Here is a 23,652-nt window from a genome sequence, read left to right as displayed (position 1 = left end):
ATCAAGCTCTAATCTTTGCTTAGTGTTGCACTTAGCAGATCGTGAACAAAATTTAACAAAAAAAAACGTTGGTTGCCTCCTACTTGCAGCCTCTGCCCATCTGTTTCTTGACGCAGCGGTCATTTTTTTGCGTGTGATTTTCAGTCAAGAGACAGACATAAACAACTGAACAAGTCATCTTCATCGTCAGCTACAAGTTCGGTAGCAGATTCTTTGGAAAAAAGTGTTTTTTCTCCTCCAAATCGTACTCTCCTCTCGCATGTTGGAACGCAAAAATTCAGCCAAAGCAGTGATGACAAAATGCAGTACAAAAGGATTGTTCTGAGCTCTCAACTATCAGGTACAGTTAGTTCAACAACCCTGCCGTTTGATTGCAGCTACAGAACACAGGAGATCGATCGATCGGCAGCTAGCTGAACATGGCATCTCCTACCTGCAATTACATGAATTAATGCAGGTTGGATTAACTTGATTCAGAAGCATCAAGCATGCTGACCCTGACTGACAACACTCTCTGGCTTCTTTTACGATAACAGCACCCTGAGATTAGCATGGTCTTGATCTGTTAATAATCTGTTTCATCTTTGTTGTTGTCTGATCTTGACTTCCATTATGAGCCTGAATGTTTTACAAGACTGAATGAACTGCAAGTTTGGTGTGGTTTCGTTTTCTGATCTACAATCTCATGTTTGACTGCGACATTAAGTTATGTTAAAACTGAATTCGCTAAACCGTCTTTTGCACCGGACAAATGCGTGATTCATGGCAGATGATGACCTGACAAAGTACTTAATTTTTGTTGAGAACAGTACAGTTTTTGACGCAGAAACTGAGATGACCAAATATACAAGACGCGAATTTCGGTCATAGTTTACATCGCTTCGTTCTGAAAAATATTTTCGCATGTACGAAAACTGAACATTCCACATAAAACAATTCAGGTTCATTTCAAACAGAAGCAGGCAAGTTGTTTGATTCGACAAATTCAGTGCAACTAACCCCTGTAAAATGGCCGAGCGTCTGAAATACTAATTAAGAAATTAAGCTGATGACGTTGGCTAACACAAAATCAGTCAGTGTCACATCAGTTTCTACAAATCATCTCGCCACTAGCACTGTTAGTACTGCAACTCTATCATTAACTGCTGATACTGCTACTAGTAGTATTTGCGTGGCAGTGAAGAAAAATCCCATTTTATCGAGAAATTGGGGGTGTTAGCTTCTATTTCACCTTCAGAGAAAAACGAAAAGTTCAGAGATGCAATTAGTGATGGCTGGAGTTACTGCTCATGAGAATCACTGAATCCTCATACAAACTGAAGTTGGATTAGTGTGAGATGACACTGAGATGCACTTGAAGAGCTGAGAAGTGGCTATCAGGGTACAGTAGACAGTCGTCAGAGGGTTGGATCAATCAATGCTCTAGTATGTTTTCTAGTAGGATCACAAATTTCTTGACTTTGCAGTGCTAACTAAGATTGGAGATGATGATGGCATGACATGATAGATTGACTATATGAACTGTTATATGGTACTCCGTATAGGACATCCCAGTTATAAAAATATTGATTATCAGTATTAAACCTTATAAGATAACTATGAAACGTTACTTTTTCTTAATGTAAATACCTATACAAATTTATAAATAGAGTCCAGATCCTCTACATCACTACTCACTTATAGGTTGACCTCATAGTTTTGGTCCACATGTCGACCTCATTTGTCACAACTAAGTATCGTCGTAGAATGGGTGGATCCTAGTGTCATAATATATTTCCTCCGTTGTTGATGTGGCATGTAGATGCATCATATTTTTAAGTCTAAAATTTGATTGTTTCTATTATCTGAGGTACCAAAATGATATCTCATTATTCCTCGTAAGGACCATAAAATCACACAAAAAGTAACGATCATAAATAATTAAATCCTTTCCAATAAACCATAAAGAAAATATTTCACACAAAAGTCTACACAATTTTCAGATGGATGTATTATTATAGAGTCGATGGACACCCGTGCCAAAGTCTATAACTTGAAGATGGTAGTTGGATGAATTCGTACCGACATATCTAAAAACCAATTGGCTATATTCCAGCTTCTTTTCATGATCGTCCATAACATAGAAAACCTTGGCCGCGATCGTTCACCCCCATAAGTTAACTTATCTTCCTCATTTTTCACGAGCACACTTCCTAACTGTTAAATAGTGTATTTTTTATAAAAACATTTTATAGAAAAGTTGTTTTAAAGAATCATATTAATCTATTTTATATTTTTTAATAATAAATAAATAAATAATTATATAATAATTTATTGCTATGTTTCTATACCGGAGTAAGTTAACTTACCCCCACACAAACGCGGCTCCCGTCGATGCAAGTAACATTCTGTACCAAACAAGAAGTTGGACTTGTGCAAGCAACAAGTGATTTTCAAATGCAACAGTCTACATTTTTTATCCATGGTAGTTGGCATGGGTGGAATTGCATGTTCTAATAGTAGCTAGGTGGCCAAAGGTCATGAAAGTTTTGACTCATAACGTACTTAGTGTTGGGATGCAATAGGATGGCATGATTGACTGACATATTTAGAACATAAGAACATTTTGAAACGGATGCAGTATATGTTACCAGTAAAGAAAGCATATATATATATAAGAATAAGAGGAAAATTGGTATTCCAACACAGTATAGGTGTTTAGTTTGATGTTCGCTACTAGATACGTTTTATAATATATAAGCATTTCTAAGTTCTTTATTACATATTTAAGTTGAGAGGAAAATACTTTAGTGTGATAAGGATGGAACGGAATTTGAAAGTAAGGTGCGAAGATGATAAGTGGTATTGTGAATAATGTTAATGCTTATATTTGTTGGATAAAATTTAAATCTAACAACTCATTCAGTTTTTTTACACATGCTTGCAATATTTTCAAAAGCCTCGATCAGGCAGCCTCTCGAATCTAGCCGGCGGGGACGTACCCTACAAGTGTACTCTTAAAATCTATGGATAGAGTTCAAATGTAGAATTTAAACCCTGTCGAGCTACGTATATAACTCACACCAGCTAGCCATTTTCACTGTATTTTTACAAAATGGTAATTACAAGATCCTCACACAGTGTTATTCTCTATGTTTCACAATATAAAACTTTCTAATCTTACCTAGATTTGTATGAACATCTAGATCAACGTATGTCTACAGGACTAAAAACCTCCTATATCATCAAACATAGGGAGTGCTTCAATTTGAGAATTTTAGATCCATCTCGTAGGTATTCCCAAAGGACAAAAAGGATAAAAAAAAACTAAGATTGGTCCTTCATTCATTCATTTATTCATGGGTTAGTGGGACATGAAGGACCAATAGTCCAATAGGCAACTTTAGGGAAACATGATCATGGCCACTTTGACGTTTGGTGAAGAATCTCTGTAGTTGGCAATAGGTCAGACAGCCTGACAGGCATATGTGGCTCACCATTTGCTACCTATTTACCTGGATAATACTAGTATCTCAGTATATGTATGTGCTACTGAGTTTGTCACCGGTCTTTTGTTGACTTTATCATGTCATATAATTTATCGTCATATTTTGCTTAATTTCTACACTATACCATCATTGTTCGGGTAGTCTCCGTGAGTGCTACAAATATTTATCCCAATGGTCAAAATACTTCTAGAATAAAAACTTCTGAAATTTGGACAAAAAATTCCAAAATATTTTTTTAAGTTTTCAGCCAAATTTCTTGTGCTTACAGTTTGATATTTCAGAATTTTGTCCATATTTTGAAAGTAGTACTTTGGTCATTACGATAAAATGGTACGGTACTAATGGAGACTAACACGATAATGGTACTATAGAAGTTAGGAAAAAACCGATGATAAATTATAGAACATGACAAAAGTCAATGATATACTATATACCGGTGGCAACTAATAGTAGGGTACTGTCAGCGAAAACCATCATTATGATGTAACTGAAATGACGGTGAAATAAGACAGAGGTATTTCTTTCTGTCTGGTTGTAGCTTCTCATCACATGTTTATTAGCTTATCGGCAGCAGACCAAATTTAAAATTTAATTTTAGAGTTATTTTATTATATTTTTTCGACTTTTAAACCACCAATGACATGCACCAATGACATGGCTAAAAAGTTTCGAGCAATAGCTCATTTATCTTTTTTGACATATTAGTTGTAGCTCAAAAAATCAACCTTGTAGAGTTTATTCATGAAAAATAATCGGCGTTTTAAAGTATGGAGAACTTTTCTATGTTCAATCTAAGAGATTTGATTTTTGGACACCCGTAAATTAAGATTTGGATACTAGACTTCCTGGCCCACTCTTACAAGTATCAATGTAAATAATTTTACAACGAAGAAAATATCAAATCATTAAATTCATATTGTACCTAGCTTGACATTTTCATCACACATATTTGCACTATCTGTTATCCAAATTATCCTATTTCTTTTGTCAACACAGCAGACTGCCTTGAATTTTTCTTTTTCCATTCGTGCATAACACTTGTGCATACTTGTTTTCTTGGTTCCAATTGGCCCAGTTTCAGTAACATGGTGGATGATTCCAAGCCATGTGACAACCATGGGCTCAAATAAGATGGGCCGAATGCTCTGGCAATTTGGAGGCCCGGTGAGCAAACACTCGGGGCCCATTTATCTTCAAATCCCTAATCCCAGATTTTATTTCCTCCACAGAAAGATCCAAATGGCATGATTTATTTTACTTAAATAGGCCCAAATTATACTTGCTACCAGTTGAAATTCATATTTGAGTTACTCTCCATGTCCAAATTAACATGATAATACTTTGTTGCTAGATCCAAATTAATGAGATTAATTACAGTAGTTGGTACTGATTCAAAATTCATATTTGAGTTACCCTTCATATCCAAATTAACATGATATCTCACGTGTTTTACAAGCGAAAATTAACATTGCTGGTGTTAAAAGAAAGAGAGGAAATTTTCTTTACTGCGAACAGTGAGGAGGTTATGCTGCTGCAACATGTGTCAGGTGGGGCCCACCTGTCTGTCCTTTGCTTGCTGAGTCCGACGTGGACTCGATGCGGCTACCCTTATCCCTGCGCTTTTTGAGCCTACGTGGCATAGGTGGGTCCCACGCATGTGCCAGATAGGGCCAATAATTTGTGGCCACGAATCCATCTATCGTCCAAAATTTGTAAGAGGGCAGTTAAATCAAACTGAGAGCCTCATAAAGAAAAATTGGAAAAAAAAATTCTACGAAAACCATGTAAATTCTTGAATTCGGAGGAGGCCCGATAGAAGTAAAAGACTCAATTTTCTTTTTGCTTCTGTTTATAAAAAATTATAAATTTTTAATCTTAAATTTAAAATTAATTTTAAGATTTTTTAATGTAGTTTGTTTTTTAGCTTTTACTTATATATATATATATTATTTATAAATTATTTCGCGTTTGAAAATACAATCACCTCTAAGTCTCGTAGGTAGGACATGTCAAAATAAAATGAAAATAAAGAAAGAAAGAGATTGTTTTGATCAAGCAACGAGATTGTTTTGATCAAGCACTCAATCCACCGTCATTATCTCCATGAATTCCTCATCGTACAAAATCCCATCCGTCACCATCAACTGATGCCCAAATTTACCGGACCGAAAACGAAATTAACCGAACTGGAAAAAATATCAGCATGATTGGAATCAATTTTACGACGTACGTTTTATTTTATGGTATGTATTTTTTTTTTTCGTCTGAGCTCCAGGCCCATCGCTGTCTACGGTTTGGAAATTTCTGATATAGTTTGCTATGCAAATGTTTTCATAATAAATTGTGATTATCCTAATCGTCAAAGGGAACATGTGGTTGATCTTGTACACTTAATTGGAGTAGGTCAAAATCAACTTGTTTGCACGAGAAAGATGTTACTTTCTTTAACCACGAATATTTGTGGACTCTAATAAAATACTAATTATTTTATTTTCTCAGAATACAATTACATATTCCAACCAAAATATCTCCACTTGAAATACTTTCTAAACGACGTATTTTTATTATGAAGTACTAGTATCAAGCATGGCCCATGGTATAAATCCCAAACACCACTTGTTTCGTACTCCCTCCATTTGCAAATGTTAAATATTGGTTAGTTTAAAATTAAACTAATCAACGTTAAAAAAATAAAAGGGAGTACTTTTGTCAACTAATGATGACACATCTAAATAAAAATCAAACCAAAAATATGGTAGCTAACAATCTGTATATAGAAAAAAAACTAAAAATTCGCAAGAAAAATACCATGAGGGGATCAATAAAATAAACAGGCAAGAGAGAGGATAAGACTTTTTTACACACAATCACAATAGGTTAAAAAAATCGAAATATATCCTTCGTCCATCCGTTTTATATTATAAGCGTTCTGGATCTACAAAATCTATCTATAAATCTTTAGAAGACAAATAAATCTTATAATATGAAAGGAAGTAAATATAATAATACGCATGTAAATAAACGAAAGAAAGAAAAGGATTCCCTGCCCTCCAAAACAAGAAGCAGAGCGAGCTGCTTTCAAGAAAGCCATGGCCTGAAACCGCCGGCTGTCCGTCTACCTACCCATTACCCAAGCTCCGGATGCATCATGGCCGCCGGGAGCGCAGCGCCGGCGTGGCGGTCGGCGGCCGTGGCGATCTGCCTGCTTCCCGTCGTCCTGCCGCTGGCTCTCCTCTGCCTGCCGCTGCTCTGCTTCGCCGTCGCCGTCGCGCGGTTCCGCCGCGGCCGCCGGAGGAGGAGGGGGAGGACGGCCGGGAAGAAGACGCCACCGTCGGCGGAGAGGGAGGCGGACGGGGACGGCGCCGTGCACCGGGCGGCGCTGCTGCTCCAGTACCTGGAGGACCAGATGGAGCTCGTCGTCGTCGGCGGCGGCGGCGGCAAGGCGGAGGAGAAGAGGGACGCCATGGCGGCAGCAGCAGCGCAGGGAAAGAAAGCTTCTTTACCAATCGGAGACGAGCATCTGAGCTTGCCTAAGCTTGGGGATCAAGATTAAATTAGGAATTTTTGGTTCTTTCTGTGCCTTGATGATCTGCTCTGCTTTTTGAGGAAGAAGAAAAAAAATCGCTCCTTTTCTTGATATATTATTGTTACGGCCTTACGGGTGTTGCTCTTGCTGCTTGCGAGATGAGGGCATCACTTGGTTAGATCATTCATGCAGATGATGCCTGATTGCTTCATCTGCTATCTGATTGGAGTTGGGAGGCGATTGATCTTTGTGTCCTCTGCTTTGTTCATTTATGTGTGGTCATGCTTCAGTACATCATCAGATGCTAATCCTTGAGAGATGATAAAAGCAAAAGGATTTGCTTTGCATATGGTGATGTAGATACAGCTAAGACACACAAGTTATCAGTATGTATATTGTGTGATTTTGGGCTGTGGGTGCAGATCAGTAATAGTTATAGATTCAGAGCAATTACTTCCCAAATTAGGAGGGTCAAATAGAACATGACCATAATGTTATTCAGAGCACTGGTGATTTCTACCTAATGATGCACAAGTCTTTTGCGTGTTACCTACAAGGACTTACCGTGTTTAACAGAGATAGATGCAGATTCTGAAAACATGGCTATCAAAATTGTCACGAGTACACATGTGTCCCCTTCATCATCCTATCCTTTTTTTTCCCCAAAAAATAACGAATTATACAAATGCGAAGGGAAAAAAAAAAGTCTGTGGTTCTCATGGTCCTCAGCGATCAATCAAAACATTTTCAGGCCCAGTCAAAAAATTTCATGTAGCTCTCACATAGCCCTCACATTTATACATAGCACTCGCCTTTGTTTCATCCAATAGAAAGGATGGCTTAGATGTGGTTATTCTGATAAGTACGAGGATCTATTCGGTTTGGAGGAATTTGAAAATTTTAAAAGATTCTTGTGTTCCGAGCGAGAGCTAAAATGAGTTTGCTCGCAAATAAGGACTTTGAATTTTGAAACCTCTATCCTATGTTCTTCGACCAATTCATACAAACAAAAGATGGGTTCAGAGTTTATATGTAAAATGGATGGCAATTTCCCTGCATTTTTTTCTTTATGAAAAATACCAAACTAGGAAACTAGCATATTGTCAAAAGAAACCAGGATTGCAGATGGCAATGCCATCGAATATATAAAGGGACAAATTATGGATAAATTTGATAACCTACACGAAAACCAACCACTCGGCTCCATCTAAATTCTCTTAATTCATTGGCTTGTCTTGCATGGCAACTAGACGAGCTCATCACCTTGCACCGGTGAACTGGACCTCTCCGGCGGTGGCGGCGGCGGCGGCGTGTTGGTGTCACCGCGCTGGTACACAGCGAGGTAGTAGCCGAAGAAGGCGGCGGTGGCGACCGCGTTGGAGAAGATGACGATCAGCCCGGCGGTGGCGCTCAGGTGACTGTCGACGGTGTAGGCGACCAGCGCGACGTACGTCACGCGGAAGATGGCGGCGAGCGCGCCGACCCCCGAGAAGACGCCGACCCAGCCGGCGAGCGCGCCGCACACGACGGAGGAGAGCGTCCACACGATGGCGGACGGCGACGCCGGCGAGGAGGCGCGGCACAGCGCCCACAGCCCGAGCACCACGCACAGGGCCGACAGCCACCAGAGGACGAAGAAGGCGCCGGCCTCGTCGGCGTCGCCGCTCGTCGTCTCCTCCTCCTTGGTGACGGCGGGGGGGTCCGGCTGTACTTCCGGCCCGGCGGCGTCTGCAGGTCTCTCCACAGACTCCACTGCCTCCAGCTCGTCGTCGGAGTGGTCGTCGGCGGTGACGAGGACGTAGGCGGCGGAGCTCATCGTGCGGATGCGTACGTAGCGGTGTTGGTGCGCGATCTTGGGGCCCGACGGCAGCCTTGGAACCCTAGCTAATATAGGAGTACTACGTAGCCCCACACTAGGAATCGCAATTGGACCCGCGAGTCCATGGCCCAACAGATCTTGTACTCAGTGAGTGTGGTTAGGGCTGTCACCGAGCCGAGCTCGAGCGAGCTGGCCTGTCTAGGCTCGAGTCGAGCTCGAATTGAGTCTGAGCTCCTAGACAGGCTCGCGAGCTCGGCTTGAATATTTTGATATAGAAATTTTAATGATATTTATAAATAAAAATAATAATTTTAAGTCAACCGTATTAAAATTATAGATAAGATTTAAAATTAATACATAATACTGAAATGAGTCGAGCTCGAGCAGCTCACAAGCTTCGAGCTTTTTTGACAGCCCTAGGTGTGGTATGGGTGGTGGATATTTGTATCCGTAGGTATGTAGGTATGGGCCTGTGAAGCTATGGTTTGGGTGTGGAGGCCCAAATTTCTAGTGAAGATACTCGTATTGGAAAATTTCAATATACTCATGAAGATATCTGTTTGACATGGTTTACCCCGGTGGGTATCCATTAGATTTCGGGTACCTAGCGGGTATGTGTACCGGTTTAGTTTTGCACCCATGAAAGTTTATGGGTATGGGAAGCTTACTGTCATGGGTTTTGGGATGGGTGGATTTTTACGAACCTGACCCATTGTCATCCCTACCCCACAACATGTTCATATGAATACTAAATCCACACCTACCAAATTGATCTCGAACAGGTTTGCTTTTTCTACCAAAAGTTACCAACATCACATGTGTTGTCAAATACTATCTACATATTTAAAAAGTCCGTGTACATATTAAAATTACATATTGTGGTTACAATACTTTTAGGTATAAAACATGCACTACCGCGAAAGGGCCAAGTACCGACGACCATAATCGGTTCCCACTTACGGGTGGATAGGTTGCCATTGACTAGGCATGTTAAAATCTCGGGTTAGGCTAGGATTACAAAAATTCCAGCCAAAAAACTTAGACACGAGCCCAAAAATTAAGAGAAAAACAAATCATTGGTTCAACTTGACTCTCAGGCTTTCTCAGGTCAGGCCGACTTTTCTTGGCTTCAATATCTAGACCCATATTCAGTCTGGTCCATGGTCGGGTTTTTCCAAACCGAGTCCAAGTTCATCAGTCTTACCAGCGACCAAAGGCTAGATAATATGGACCATTTTCTCTGGCGGCTACGCGCCCGCTGGCGGGACATGTAACACAACCTCTAGGAAAGATAGTGTAGCCGGTGGCAGCTAAACTGACACAACATGATGGTATGCCAAGGGAAATTGGTGTAGGCACCATGAGAGATGTGTCTAGGTAGTTGTTTTTTCCCGTGAAATTTGAAATTGATGGTGGGGTTCGCATACCATTTATTTAATTTTAATCTAATTGGACATCGATGATCGAGCTATATACACATATATATTCTTAAAATTTATATAAAACATATATTCCAAAATTTGTTCGATTGACCGACAAAAATACACATAATTATATTACACGATGTGACTAGATAATAAAACCTTGTGGGTCTGAGTTGAGGAGGCCTTCATGGTCGAAGAACCACCACCCATGCCTATGGTAGTACTCACACTGGATGAAGTGACAAATATCTCTCTGGATGTCATCGAGCTTCCTCTCAGACTTTGGGATCCTAAAGAGCTGCATTGGAAAGGTTTAAAACAAAAAAAGAAGTTGCCAACTAAGAATGAGGAACTGTAAATGAGGAACTGTAAGTAATGAACGCATAGTACTCCCTCTATATTTTTTTTATATGACGTCGTTGACTTTTAGATTCACGTTTGACCATTTGTCTTATTAAAAAAATTATATAATTATTAATTATTTTATTATAATATGATTTATTATTATAGGAACTTTAAGTATGCATTATAATTTTGTATATTTAGATATAAATTTTGAACATGGTCAAACGTAATCCTAAAAGTTAATGATGTCATATAAAATATTTATATGTAGGGAGTAGTTGATTTACTTACGGCAGCGGGATTCGTGTTGTACACCACGATTGGTCCTAAGATACTTGCAAACATAGTATCACATAGTATGTTGCTTTTTTTTGTTGCTTGTGACACTTTCACTTGAAAAGTCATAAATATAATGCTTTTAGTTAGATGGATTACCAATCAGTATAAGTACTTTATATTGAATATTAATTAATGGTCATTTAAGGTTAAAAATTTATATTTTGACTTATAAGCATAAGCAGAAAGAGATAGGTGCTAGAGAAAAATAACTAGCATCATAACTGTTCACCCTATTATTTAATATATGACACCACTTACTTTTAAATGATATTTGATCATTTGTCTTATTAAAAATATATGCATATATAGCTTATTTTTGTTGTGACTTGTTTTATCACCAATAATTTCGAGCACTAAATTTTTAAAGAAGATGAATAGTCGTAGATTGGTCCAAAAATTAATTGCGTCATATAATAAAGAAATAAATTTTATCATATTTGAGAATGTGTGGTGTTAAATTTGATACCTCCCGTTACTCCGTATCTCAAGATATCAAAATTTTAAATGTAATTTTTGGTACATTGATATACTTTTTCAAATACGATAAAATGGACAATTTTATTACACCCAGAATTATGATATCTCGAGGTATAAAGTAATTGGAAGTACCAAATTTTATAAAGAAATATAGTACCTCCCATCACTTTCTCAAGGATGCTAAAATTATCAAACAATACTTCTCACCTGATTGTATCTTATAACCACAGAAAAAAAAATCTGCATATATAGCTGCGCTTTTTACATATACCATTTTCTAAATATGGTGTAATGGATTCATATTAACAACCACATAATTTGCACCTCAATCTGTAATCTCTTCTTGGTTGAAAAAAGAAAAAAAAGGAGACAAATTACTGGTGCTTATACTGCTAAAAAATGTCGATATGGTCTGGCTACTTACTGGTGTCAAAACTGCCAGACCCCTTTGCTACCTAAGTGCTCTAGCATATCATGGTTCAGCCTGCTGACACATGCAGTCAGGCATCGGGAGGGTGTATATGGAACCATTTGGCTTCCTGACTCCAAAACCCTTCAACTCGCTGTGCCGATGCATTTCCTGCATTTGGCGCTTGAAGCGATCCCACCTGGAGCCAAGAAAATAAGTTTGGGTTTATTCTCAAGCCACTGATGATAGATGTGAAAACTGAAAACACAAGATCAGTTATCAGAGGTGTAAACTGGGGAACAAAGGCTGGTATTGAGTTTGAAGATAGCTGAGAAAAACATGACATCTCACTAGGCAAAATATATCTAGCTAAATAGGAAAAAAAGAATCAAGTCGAGAACAACTCTAGATGTATTTTAGTGTGTAAGATAAAAAATCAATTCAATGCCAAGCTTCTTAAAAGTAGCTAAGGTGCGAGAAAGAATTACAGTTGACATGGAGGATGCCCACGGAAATTGGCTCAGCACAAGTGATCAACTAATCATCTTGGTTCTCAAATCAGGAATAAATGAGTGCAAAACAAATAATCATACAATTCAAGGAAGTGGCTAAGAGTATCCTGAAACTGACCGGATATTTGGGTTGTCAAAGAGTGCAACTAGTTTCCGTTTATCTGGTTTGATCGTCTTCGCATTTCCTCCGTATAGGTAACGTCTGTGCCCCATCAGAAAATGCGGAAAGTTGCTTCCTTGAGTTGTCACAAACACTTCGCTCTGAAGACAGACCGTGTAGTCCAGTGCTGCCAGTCTAGATGAGTGACCCTGGCAGAGCATATGTAAGTGAGTGCAACATGGACATAAAAGTTGTTATAATCCAATTGTTGTCTGATCCTTGGTTTAATAAAGGATTTCAGATGCTTGATGGACAGTAAATGTATAAGATATGCAAATGATCTGCTTCCAAACAATGGAGTACCTTGAACTGAGCAAGCTCCTCAGGTGAAGTGAGAGTATCCTTTGTCTGTAGAAGTGGAAACAACTGGCGAAGAGGAGACATGTACTTCTCTGCGTTGTATATTTTACCAGAGGCAACATAGATGGAGGTTGTATTGTCAAATCCCATACCCCGCAGCATCATTCCAACCTGCATAAACTAAACTATTAAGAACTAGCAATTTATACTATTCCACAAACCAGACACCAGAAGCATAGTGTTTATGCTTTTGTCAAATCATCTTACTGAAATGCAACTGACATTTGTGTTGCTATTTTTAACATGAAAAGGGTTCTATAGACGACATCTGATACTCCACATTGTGTCTGTGATGGAATTGCCTATGGGATGCTATTTTGCACAAATGCACACTCCCCAGTGCAACTGCATTGCCCAACAAATTATAGCCTGAGAAACATGACATGAACACACTAAAAGAGAGCAGGCTTGCAACAAGAACATACTCAAAAGCATTGCAGCAGAGGCAAACTTCCCAACCTCTAAAGGAGTTAAAGGGCACTTCCCATTCCTTCTATTTGCCTCAGGATTTATCACTCGACCAGGTCGGTGAAACTTCCCTCTCCAACTCCTTTCACGAGCATTTTCCATTTCAATGTTCTCCCTCAAGCCACCATCATATATGCAGCATGAAAAAGCAACCATATCCTAAACACAGGGGCACAATCATTATAAAACTTAGAGAAGAAAAAGATAGTAAGAACACTTAATGGCTAAAGAGCTATTTGCAATAGAACCTCTTCAAAGCGAAGGTGCACAGAGATGTACTTCCCACCAGTTAAAGAACTCTTCTTGATCATTCGATCAACCATATTTGCTCCAAGAGTTCTTATGGGTTCAGAAAATCTCAATGCCTCATAATTAGCGAAACACCTCAATGCCTGGATATTTGGTGGAACCGAATGGGCAAGTCTATTTGAGAAAGGAGCAATACGCACAGCCCTGTGTGATAGAACAGAAAGTCAGTGCAGTCCTGGTACTACAAACATCCTTAATTGCAACTTGGGAGGACATGATGCAGCATCGAAGGATTGACAGAGAGGAGCACGGACCCTAGCTCCAGCAATTTTGGAAGCACCTTTTCTAGGTAGTAGCTTTCAGATGAGAAGGCTTTGGTCCTCATATTGGGTATACTGCTGATATTAAAATCAAATTTCATAAAAACATCTTCAGGAAGTTCTTTGACAATCCTTGTATATTTTCTCAGTGACCCAATAAAGTGATCTTCATCAAATATATCGCCAAACTTGCTGAAAGAAATAGAGCAGCATAAAAACCTCATAATCCCCAAGAAACTGATGTGTCAAAACTAGCACAATTTTCTGGGATCTTATTAAAATTTCTTGCATTGTTATTTTCCGTGCTGCAATTGAAACTGGCGATCGAGCTCACAATAAAATTAATTTAAATGTCACTTTGCTTTCACACACATATGTATAACATAACATGAGGGTAGAACAACTATATATGAGGGGAGATCAAATGTGACAGAAAAATATATTTTTATTCAATCAAGTTTTCTGGGCTTTAATAGAAATGGAACTGGCAAAGCTAGCATCTCTAATTAGAACAAAATTTACTTAACAAAAATGCAACCAGAACACTAGAATACATTTCTACAGTGCAAGTACAAGATAAATGGCGTGTAGAAGATTGATTAATGGCAGCAAAAAAAAAAAAGGAATGGACATGTGAAGAAATATAACTAAGTTGATGTTGTGAAGAAAAGAGAAAGCTGAATTTGCTTCACTTAATGGCTCCAACTGAAATGGTAAAGCTGTTGATGGCAAACTACTAACATAAGTGAATGTTGGTAGTTCCTGAGAAGGAGAACGAGCCATAATTTACAGTTTCTGTAGACATATCTGCTGGTATTCTACCAGTAAATGAAGATAGTTACCTGGAATCACGCCACACACTATTCAAATGAAAAGCAGGGGTGACAAGAGTTGCATTAAGTAAGCTGGCCACAGCAACAGCGTCGCAGATCTGTATTCAGACATGTGTTGAGATGCCAGAAAAAAATCACAGAACTCTACAGATCAAGATTAACAGTACTACATTATTTCATTCCCATTAGTTATGAATTTCTCAAAGAATACTGTGGAATATACAGACAAGGAGTACAACAAAATAGTAAATAACATGTTCTGCAACAAAACAAGTTCAAGATGTGAAAAGATGGATATCATATAAGAATTTAGAGATTCATCGATGATTCCTACTGCAGTAGGAACTCTTAAAATCACAGGGTCTATTATCACAAGAGCATTCAAGATAAATTTCAGTAACACTGAAGTTATGTTTAGTAGTGAATGAAAAATAAAGATCTATCTGAACTTAGAGATAAGGACTGGATGAGCGGATATATCTAGTTAGACCATTTATTCAGCATTAAAACGATCCACGAACTTACAGAAATGCGTTGTTGATTGAGACCACCATTTGCTTCAATTATGAGAAAACCATTTGATGGTGGTAACTCTGTACAGTGTAATGTGGACTATCAGTACAACGTGAATAACTGTGTTGTCTGTCACTGCCTATGAATCTAATCAATCTATGATGACATAAAAGTAAAAGCCACAAAAGCTCTCGACTTTGGCAACTCCGGTGCATAAACTAAACTCGTCAGGAGTGTTTCAAAGTTCACACCTGATTGTGCCAACCTCTTTCTGATACAAGGTGCCCATCGCTTTCCAGATTTTTTGTTATGTGATGTCATTAGCTGCACAATTGCAAGACAAAATTATGTAACATTACATATAGATAAATAGATCTAAGGAAATGTAAAAAAATATTCTAAGAGCACATATAAAGGTAGTTTAGCCAAATTGAAGATATTGCTATGCCTGAAACGATACAAACTGCACAAACAAATCAAAGAACAAAATTTATCACTCAAATACTGAGAGTTAGCCAAGAACTGCGGCACAAGGAAAATGCCAGGCCGCTCACCGGATGCGGGCGGGAGGCGGAGGCGTGCATCTCCGGGAGGAGGCGCTCGAACACGAGGTGGCTGCGGTACACAGACCCGGCCGGCGCCGGCGCGCTCCCCCGCCGCAGCACCATGCCGCCTCCCGGCCCCGCGCGCCCCCCGCCCAGGAAGAGCACGAGCATCGCCGCGGCGTACGCCAGCGCGAGGAGCATCACGGCCGCCCGCTGCCTCCGCCCCACCGCCAGGCCGGCGCGGCCCGTCCGCCTCGCGCCCTTCAACCCGCCGCCGTCGCAGCCCCCGCGCATTGGCGCCGCCGCCGCGGCCGCCACCACCACCACCGGCATCATCACCGCGCGCGCGGCATCATGCGAGAGATCGCGAGCGGAGGGAAGAAACGCTCCAGCTCCGACGGCGGAGGCGCGCGCGGCGACGAGAGCGAGAGAACCAGAAATGGCAACCACACGGCGATTCCCATTCCCCCCACACCTGGGATTCGGATTCCAATTCCCAGGCCCACCAGGAAAAGGCCCAATGGGCCGCCCGTTTGAGTTGGGCTTGGTATAGGTATGGCCCGCCAAGGCGGCGCGAGCTCCCCCATTTGAGAGAGACACGCCGCCGAGCTCTCCGCGCCGCCGCCGCGTGGATCCTCCTCTCGTCGTCGGTAAGGAGGCGCTAGCTTGCTCGGTGAGGAGGGGGATGGAGGAGGTGGAGAACACGAGCAAGCGGAAGGCGCCGGAGGCGGGAGGCGCGGAGAGCGAGCCCGCTTCCGCCGGAGCCGCCACGGAGGAGCCACCGCCGGCCGACGGCGCGGCCGCCAAGCGCCGGAGCCTCGCCCGGTCGTGCATCCACGAGGTGGCCGTGCCCAAGGGCTACGCGTCGTCCAAGGAGGAGGCCGTGCACGGGACGCTCTCGAGCCCGGCCTTCCACGGGGAGATGGCCAAGGCCTACCCGTTCCAGCTCGACCCCTTCCAGAGCGTCTCCATCGCCTGCCTGGAGCGGAACGAGTCCGTCCTCGTCTCCGCCCACACCTCCGCCGGGAAGACGGCCATCGCGGAGTACGCCATCGCCATGTCGTTCAGGGACAAGCAGAGGGTCATCTACACCTCCCCTCTCAAGGCTCTCAGCAACCAGAAGTACAGGGAGCTCAGCCAGGAGTTCTCCGATGTCGGCTTGATGACCGGCGATGTCACGCTCCAGCCCAACGCCACTTGCCTGGTCATGACCACGGAGATCCTCAGGGCAATGCTCTACAGGGGCTCCGAGGTGATCAAGGAGGTTGCTTGGGTCATCTTCGATGAGATTCACTACATGAAGGATCGCGAGCGCGGAGTCGTGTGGGAGGAGAGTATCATTTTCCTGCCTCCTGCCATCAAGATGGTCTTCCTTTCTGCTACCATGTCCAATGCAACCGAGTTTGCCGAGTGGATATGCAATCTGCACAAGCAGCCTTGTCATGTGGTGTATACTGACTTCAGGCCGACACCGTTGCAGCACTATGTGTTCCCAATCGGTGGCTCCGGTCTCTACCTCGTAGTAGACGAAAACAGCCAATTCAGAGAGGATAATTTTGTCAAGCTGCAAGACACGTTTACAAAGCAAAGTAGCCTAATGGATGGAAGGAAGGGTGGTGGACCTAAAGCCAGTGGTCGAATTGCAAAAGGCGGAAGTGCCTCTGGAAATTCTGACATATACAGAATCGTCAAGGTAGGCAGCCACAGACATGTATCAATGCCTTATGTATTATGGCCTTAATGGATTCCCGAATTTACCAGAATTTTAACCCATTTTCCCCGTAACATGACTGGCTTTATCCTAGTCAACTATGTTAATAGAGTAGGCAATGCCTACATGTCACTTGTAGATACACTATTTAGATATTGATTTTTTATTTAACTTGTGCATTTGGATTTTAGATCCTTTCTTAACATTGGGTGATTGCTACAATACAGATGGTTATGGAACGGAAGTTTCAGCCAGTCATAATTTTCAGCTTTAGTAGAAGAGAATGTGAGCACCATGCCATGTCAATGTCAAAACTCGACTTCAACACTGATGAGGAAAAAGAGAGCATCGAACAGGTTTTCAGTAGTGCTATTCTATGTTTAAGTGAGGAAGATAGAAGTTTGCCTGCTATAGAGTTGATATTGCCTCTTCTGAAACGAGGTATTGCAGTACACCATTCTGGATTACTTCCAATAATTAAGGAGCTGGTGGAATTGCTCTTCCAAGAAGGCCTTGTGAAAGCTCTCTTTGCTACTGAAACAGTATGCCCTTGAACCTGAATATTCCACTCAGCGTAGCTTGTTTTATTCTCTATTACATGTATTATAATATGGAGTTGATGCACTTTCTTTGTAAGTTTTAAACTAGTGAAAACCAGGAAACATTTGTTTTGCACTTTCTTCAATGCATCTTCCACTCAGCATTTGATCAACAGATGATCTTTGTTTATCCTCCCAGTTTGCCATGGGACTGAATATGCCTGCAAAAACAGTTGTGTTCACATCTGTCAAAAAATGGGATGGTGATACTAACCGCTATATCGCTTCTGGAGAATATATACAGGTAAATCAGTATATTTGAAGTGCAATTCATGCATATACTTGGAAGGTAGTTGGAGGAAACGAACTGCAAACCCTTGCTATAATTTCATGTGCACTGCATTTGTAGATGAGTGGAAGAGCTGGTCGGCGTGGCAAGGATGAACGTGGTATTTGTGTTATAATGATAGATGAGAAAGTAAGAACTTGCTATTTTTTTGTTGATTAGCTTTGCTTTTATTAAATACATTTTACATATTATCCTAGATGTTTGTGCCAGTCTGCCAGTAGTGCATCTTTGTTAAATCAAGGATTCTTCATGCTATTTTCTCGAGAAAAATACAACTTTTAAAATACATCGAAGAGAATACATTAGTTTTGGCCCAATGCATCCTGATTGTGCGGCTGTCATTTGGGTTCTGTCAGCAGAAGAAAATGAGGCAAACTGATGACCCATAACTTCTTACTTCTTTTCTGATGCAAGTCATGCTTCCTCATTTGTACTTATCCTACTGGTTGTTAATCAAGTTTTCTGATTGCAAATATCATTCATCGAACAAAGCCAGCCTAATCCAAGATTTCCTTTCGGAATTATTGAACATTCACATTTCAAAGATAGTTAAGAAGCTCTATCAGGGAGTGTTAAGATTCATTTTATGTTGTTGAAGCTTCCCTTGAGGACATCAAAATTTGTCCATTCTTTCTTCAATTTGCTTGTGATATGAAGATGTACTTATGTTTTTGTGTTTCTTATGCAAATTTAACCTATATGAACTTAAAGCTTTGTTGTGTGTTCCCTTTTGATCAACTTGTTTATCGCCCTTACATCATGAGTGCGCTCTGCAGATGGAAATGAGTGTTATAAAGGACATGGTGTTAGGTAAACCAGCACCTCTCGTTAGTACTTTCCGGCTGAGCTATTACACTATTCTCAATTTAATGAGTCGTGTGGAGGGCCAGTTTACTGCTGAGCATGTGATCAGAAATTCATTCCATCAATTTCAATATGAGAAGGTTTCTTTCTGGCCCTACAGATGCATCTCCTGATATATGCTTGGCATTTTGGTAAAGCTAAACATTAGCTATGTTTTCCTTTCAGGCACTGCCTGAAATGGTTCAGAAGATTACAAGGTTGGAAAATGAAGATACCTTGCTTGATTCGTCTGGAGGAGAGGTATGTGTTTTTAATCATTCTAGCCTATTGCCCATGCGTTGCAACAAGATTTTAATTAAAGAAAATTATTATTAACCCATTATCACCATCATTTTCTGAATATATCATCTCATAATTACTACATATATTTATTACTAATATGTGAACCCTTTCACCTTATGCTATCATTTTTCTCTGTCTACTCAAAAAGTAGAGTTGGTAGCCTCCAGTCCTACTGTGTCTTTTTTCCTTCTTAAAATATTAGGGAGTTGGTGGTGGGGTAGTGGCAGAATTCACCACTCACCACCTCTGTTACTCCCTTTTAAAGGAGTATAGATTAGTACATTACACACTATTGTTCTTCCCTTTTACTAAGTCCTGACACTTGCCCCTGTACAGACTGATCTTGCAGAGTATCACAAATTGGAGCTTGGTATATCAGAACTTGAAAAGAAAATCATGTCTGAGATAATTAGACCAGAGAGGGCTTTGTTATACTTGGTTCCCGGAAGGCTGGTATGTTCCGCTCATAGCCTCATAGGTCCTGTTCCTCCTTAAGCATGAGTTCGTATGATCTGCTATCACCATTGTGATTGACTTATGAGAAACAAAAAGGATAATATTCCTGTTCATTGTTTTCTTGGTGTACTGTTGCTATTTTTCACACTCAGCAATTTGCTTTGTTGCAGGTTAAAGTGAGAGATGGTTCGACAGACTGGGGATGGGGTGTGGTTGTAAATGTGGTTAAGAAACCTCCACAATCGGGTACTCTCCCTCCTGCACTAAGTGCATCTCGCGGTAATAACTATATAGTGGATACGTTGCTTCACTGCTCTTCTAGTTCAAACGAGAATGGATCACGTTCGAAGCCATGCCCACCGCGCCAAGGGGAGAAGGGAGAAATGCATGTGGTTAGTTGAATTTCGGATACACATGTTTTATTTTGGTCAATAGGCAAAACTTTGTACGAGATGATGATTATTTGGGGAAGGACCCGAAATTTCTTTTGAAATTTGAGTAATGTGAACGTATTTGCAGGTTCCTGTACCGTTACCTTTATTATCTGGTCTAAGCAGTGTTCGAATCAACATTCCTCCTGATCTACGACCATCTGAAGCAAGGCAAAATATACTTTTTGCGGTGCAAGAACTGGGAAAGCGCTACACCCAAGGTCTTCCGAAGCTAGATCCAATCAAAGTAAGGGTAATTTGTTTTTGTTATCTTTCCTTCGAAAGTGCAATTTTAGCTTAGAACTGAAAATTACAGAGAAATTAAAATCAGAAAAGAAAAAATACTGCATGGGCCATGGGGGTTGATATGTACATGTGCACAACACTCTCAATGATTTTTTCTGCTTTTAGTTGCCTTGATCAGCTAACATCCTCCAACATATACACTGGGGCTTATATTGCGGTTTCTTTCTGCAACACATTGTCAATACATGATGTGTAGGTAGAGTATGAACATAAGTTCTGAAATACAGGTGGGATCTTCAGCCACATATTCTAGGCTGGCATATCTGCAATTCTGCATAGATGCAGACTATTGATGTCTTATTTGCTGTACTATTCAATACTTCTGTGCAATTGAGCTGGTCTATTTTCAAATATTAAAATATATGCTCTGGCTTTCTCAAGCAATTTGAACTCCTGATATATTCATATTCACTCAAGGTATTCTGATATAACTTATAGGACATGGGTATTCAAGAACCTGAGTTGGTGGACTTGGTTAATAAACTTGATGATCTTGAGCAGAAACGATGTTCTCATCCACTTCATAAGGTACAACATCTTGTCACCTATCGATCAAGAAATATCTTGTCACTTATAGATTTTAACTAGTCTTGGCATTATCTCTTAGTCTGGTCAAAGTGAGCAGCAACTGTCATGGTATCAAAGAAAAGCTGAGCTGAATCATGAAATTCAACTGCTAAAGTCAAAGATGCGGGATTCACAGGTTGGTTGAATCTTTACGTATTTGGTCCTTTTCTCCTTTTTTACAATAAACAGCTAAATGTGTTCTTACTTTATCCTCCATTCAGCTACAAAAATTTAGAGATGAACTTAAGAATCGGTCGCGCGTTCTGAAGATGCTTGGTCATATTGACGCTGATGGTGTGCTCCAGTTGAAAGGGCGTGCTGCCTGTTTAATAGATACAGGGGATGAGCTGCTTATCACTGAACTTATGTTTAACGGTACCAATTTAATAGGATTTTCTTTGTTCAGTTTTACATGTGTTTTTCTTTACAGTCTGGAATGTATTGTGTTGTACTGTGTATTAATATGTTTCTCTGGTTAGGTACATTTAATGATCTTGATCATCATCAAATTGCTTCCCTTGCTAGCTGCTTTGTACCTTGTGAGAAGTCTAGTGAGCAAATACGCCTGAGAAGTGAGCTTTCTAAGCCAATGATGCAGCTACAGGAGGCTGCGAGAAAAATAGCTGAGGTACCAGCTCATCTATTTCATCTGTTTGCTATTTCATTATAATTGATTGGATCTAATTCCTTATCCTTGTGTTAGGTACAAAGAGAATGCAAATTAGATGTAAATGTTGAAGAATATGTTGAATCAACTTGTAGACCCTACCTGATGGATGTCATATACTGTTGGTCAAAGGTTTGTCATCACTATACAATTCCTGATGCTGATGTTAGAATATTGTACTTCTTCATTGATCTTTTTAGATATTCTTGAGGCATCAAGGTGTACTATTATCAGCCTCTGTTGTTTGGTGTAATCTCCCTATCAGATGCAACTGTACACTGCATTTACTCACCAATTCGCTTAGAAGTTCAATCTCTTAATTTTCTTTATAAAGGGGGCCACTTTTGGAGAGGTGATAGAAATGACCGACATTTTTGAAGGAAGCATCATACGGCTTGCTAGAAGACTGGATGAATTTCTGAATCAGGTAGAGCATCAATACTTATGCCCTTGCTGCCATCCTATTCTACCTCCTTTTGCTGCAAGTACCTAATTCACTTAGACAATCTGAACGACTGCCATTGATTATAACATCTTTTGTTCAATTGCATGCAAATAAAAAAAAAAAGGGTCAAGGCTGTTAAGGAATGCCCACAAAATTTTCAAAGAACATTATGGCATACAAATTTAAGTCCTAGTTCTAATGTTGGAATTATTTCATGGCACTGTATTATTTTAGTTTTTACTGCTGAATTTCATGAACTTGGTTCATAGTAACAAGTAGTTGCGGGTGATGCAAAGCTGGCATTTGTTTATGCCTTAGCATTTGTTTTTAATGGACAAAAAACTTAACATACAACATCATGATTGACGTACGCCCTGTTCTATAGTAAATTAGTCATAGATAATGTGCTGTTCTGCACTCCTCTTTCTCACAAGCATGCAGTTGATCAATTTAGATGCAACGATGCTTGATCATTAACAAATCAGCGAACTAAAACACTCATCATTTACCCGTGTCTTAACTCTGAACCAACTCTCAATATGTTGCCAGTTGAAAGCTGCTGCTCAAGCTGTTGGTGAGGCCAACCTCGAGGAGAAGTTTGGTTCGGCCAGCGACAGCTTACGTCGGGGTATCATGTTTGCAAACTCATTATATCTGTGAAGTTCCAGGAGTTGTACCGCCTTATGTTAGCAAGCAAATGTAGTTTATTTTCTTGAGAAAAAGGAATGAATTGTAGCCCATGTCGGTAGGACCACTGTAGGTTGTAGGACACATATGTATGGTTCTTTGCCTTAGCAGCATGTAAGGCCACAATGGTTTCATCAGAATATCAGAAGCCATCTGGTACACCAAAAGGTATTTCTTGATGTATCATGTATACGTGAGAGTAGTGAAACATTGCTGTAAGCAATCGAAGTGGTGCAGAAGCTTTAGTGACATTGATGGTTGATACATGATGTGCTCATGAGATTTTGTTTACATACGAACAGATTAAGCAGAGATTTTTACTTAATTGTTGACATCTTTTGGATGATTCCTTGCTCTTGGCTTTATTGGACGTTTCTTTATTACTCGAGAGCTAATTAATTACACGTGGGACCTAGATCCGCATGTCATTTGTTGGTTTATAGTACAACCAAACAATGCCAAAATTTGTCAATGATAATAGATGGATGCAGAATCAATGAGATTGTTCCGAAGGGCCTGTTCGAGGGAATTTCTTTTAGCTGCAGTTTTGTTCCTAAAGGC

At 40.3% G+C, this 23,652-nt stretch overlaps 3 protein-coding genes across 3 annotated transcripts; 1 reads left to right on the top strand and 2 right to left on the bottom strand.

Moving 5' to 3' along the window:
- Positions 1-7,732: 7,732 nt before the first annotated feature.
- Positions 7,733-8,933, bottom strand: LOC107305264. The gene has a single exon (XM_015842357.1). The coding sequence runs from the start codon at positions 8,828-8,830 to the stop codon at positions 8,261-8,263; it is 570 nt and encodes a 189-aa protein (XP_015697843.1). The 5' UTR covers positions 8,831-8,933; the 3' UTR covers positions 7,733-8,260.
- Positions 8,934-11,623: 2,690 nt separating this feature from the next.
- On the bottom strand, positions 11,624-16,120 carry LOC102721780 (O-fucosyltransferase 9-like). Its single transcript, XM_015842089.2, has 10 exons — positions 15,797-16,120; positions 15,494-15,566; positions 15,255-15,322; positions 14,739-14,827; positions 13,891-14,088; positions 13,576-13,780; positions 13,319-13,486; positions 12,803-12,970; positions 12,458-12,648; positions 11,624-12,026 (listed from the first exon to the last, which is right to left on the bottom strand). The coding sequence occupies exons 1-10, from the start codon at positions 16,118-16,120 to the stop codon at positions 11,891-11,893; spliced, it is 1,620 nt and encodes a 539-aa protein (XP_015697575.2). The 3' UTR covers positions 11,624-11,890.
- Positions 16,121-16,405: 285 nt separating this feature from the next.
- Positions 16,406-23,418, top strand: LOC102708098 (DExH-box ATP-dependent RNA helicase DExH10). The gene is made up of 16 exons (XM_006662711.3): positions 16,406-17,480; positions 17,726-18,040; positions 18,237-18,341; positions 18,447-18,515; positions 19,163-19,330; positions 19,416-19,490; positions 19,869-19,985; positions 20,159-20,380; positions 20,508-20,666; positions 21,164-21,253; positions 21,333-21,428; positions 21,514-21,667; positions 21,772-21,920; positions 21,996-22,091; positions 22,294-22,386; positions 22,954-23,418. Exons 1-16 carry the CDS (start codon positions 16,473-16,475, stop codon positions 23,062-23,064), a joined length of 3,027 nt encoding a protein of 1,008 aa, XP_006662774.2. The 5' UTR covers positions 16,406-16,472; the 3' UTR covers positions 23,065-23,418.
- Positions 23,419-23,652: the final 234 nt, after the last annotated feature.

Source organism: Oryza brachyantha, chromosome 11 (genome assembly GCF_000231095.2).
Source record: "Oryza brachyantha chromosome 11, ObraRS2, whole genome shotgun sequence".
Taxonomy (NCBI): Eukaryota; Viridiplantae; Streptophyta; class Magnoliopsida; order Poales; family Poaceae; genus Oryza; species Oryza brachyantha.
The sequence above is the reverse complement of the archived record's forward strand: the minus strand, read 5'-3'. Positions and strand labels throughout refer to the sequence as shown.

Bases quoted from the DNA above. Each gene is read 5' to 3' on its own strand.
- LOC107305264 (XM_015842357.1), bottom strand. From the start codon at position 8,830: ATGAGCTCCGCCGCCTACGTCCTCGTCACCGCCGACGACCACTCCGAC.
- LOC102721780 (XM_015842089.2), bottom strand. From the start codon at position 16,120: ATGCCGGTGGTGGTGGTGGCGGCCGCGGCGGCGGCGCCAATGCGCGGG. The intron at 15,323-15,493 runs GTGTGAACTTTG...TACACTGTACAG, and splicing joins AAAGAGGTTGGCACAATCAG to AGTTACCACCATCAAATGGT. The intron at 13,487-13,575 runs GTTCTATTGCAA...CCCTGTGTTTAG, and splicing joins TGCACCTTCGCTTTGAAGAG to GATATGGTTGCTTTTTCATG.
- LOC102708098 (XM_006662711.3), top strand. From the start codon at position 16,473: ATGGAGGAGGTGGAGAACACGAGCAAGCGGAAGGCGCCGGAGGCGGGA. The intron at 18,342-18,446 runs GTAAATCAGTAT...CTGCATTTGTAG, and splicing joins CTTCTGGAGAATATATACAG to ATGAGTGGAAGAGCTGGTCG. The intron at 21,668-21,771 runs GTACCAATTTAA...TTCTCTGGTTAG, and splicing joins CACTGAACTTATGTTTAACG to GTACATTTAATGATCTTGAT.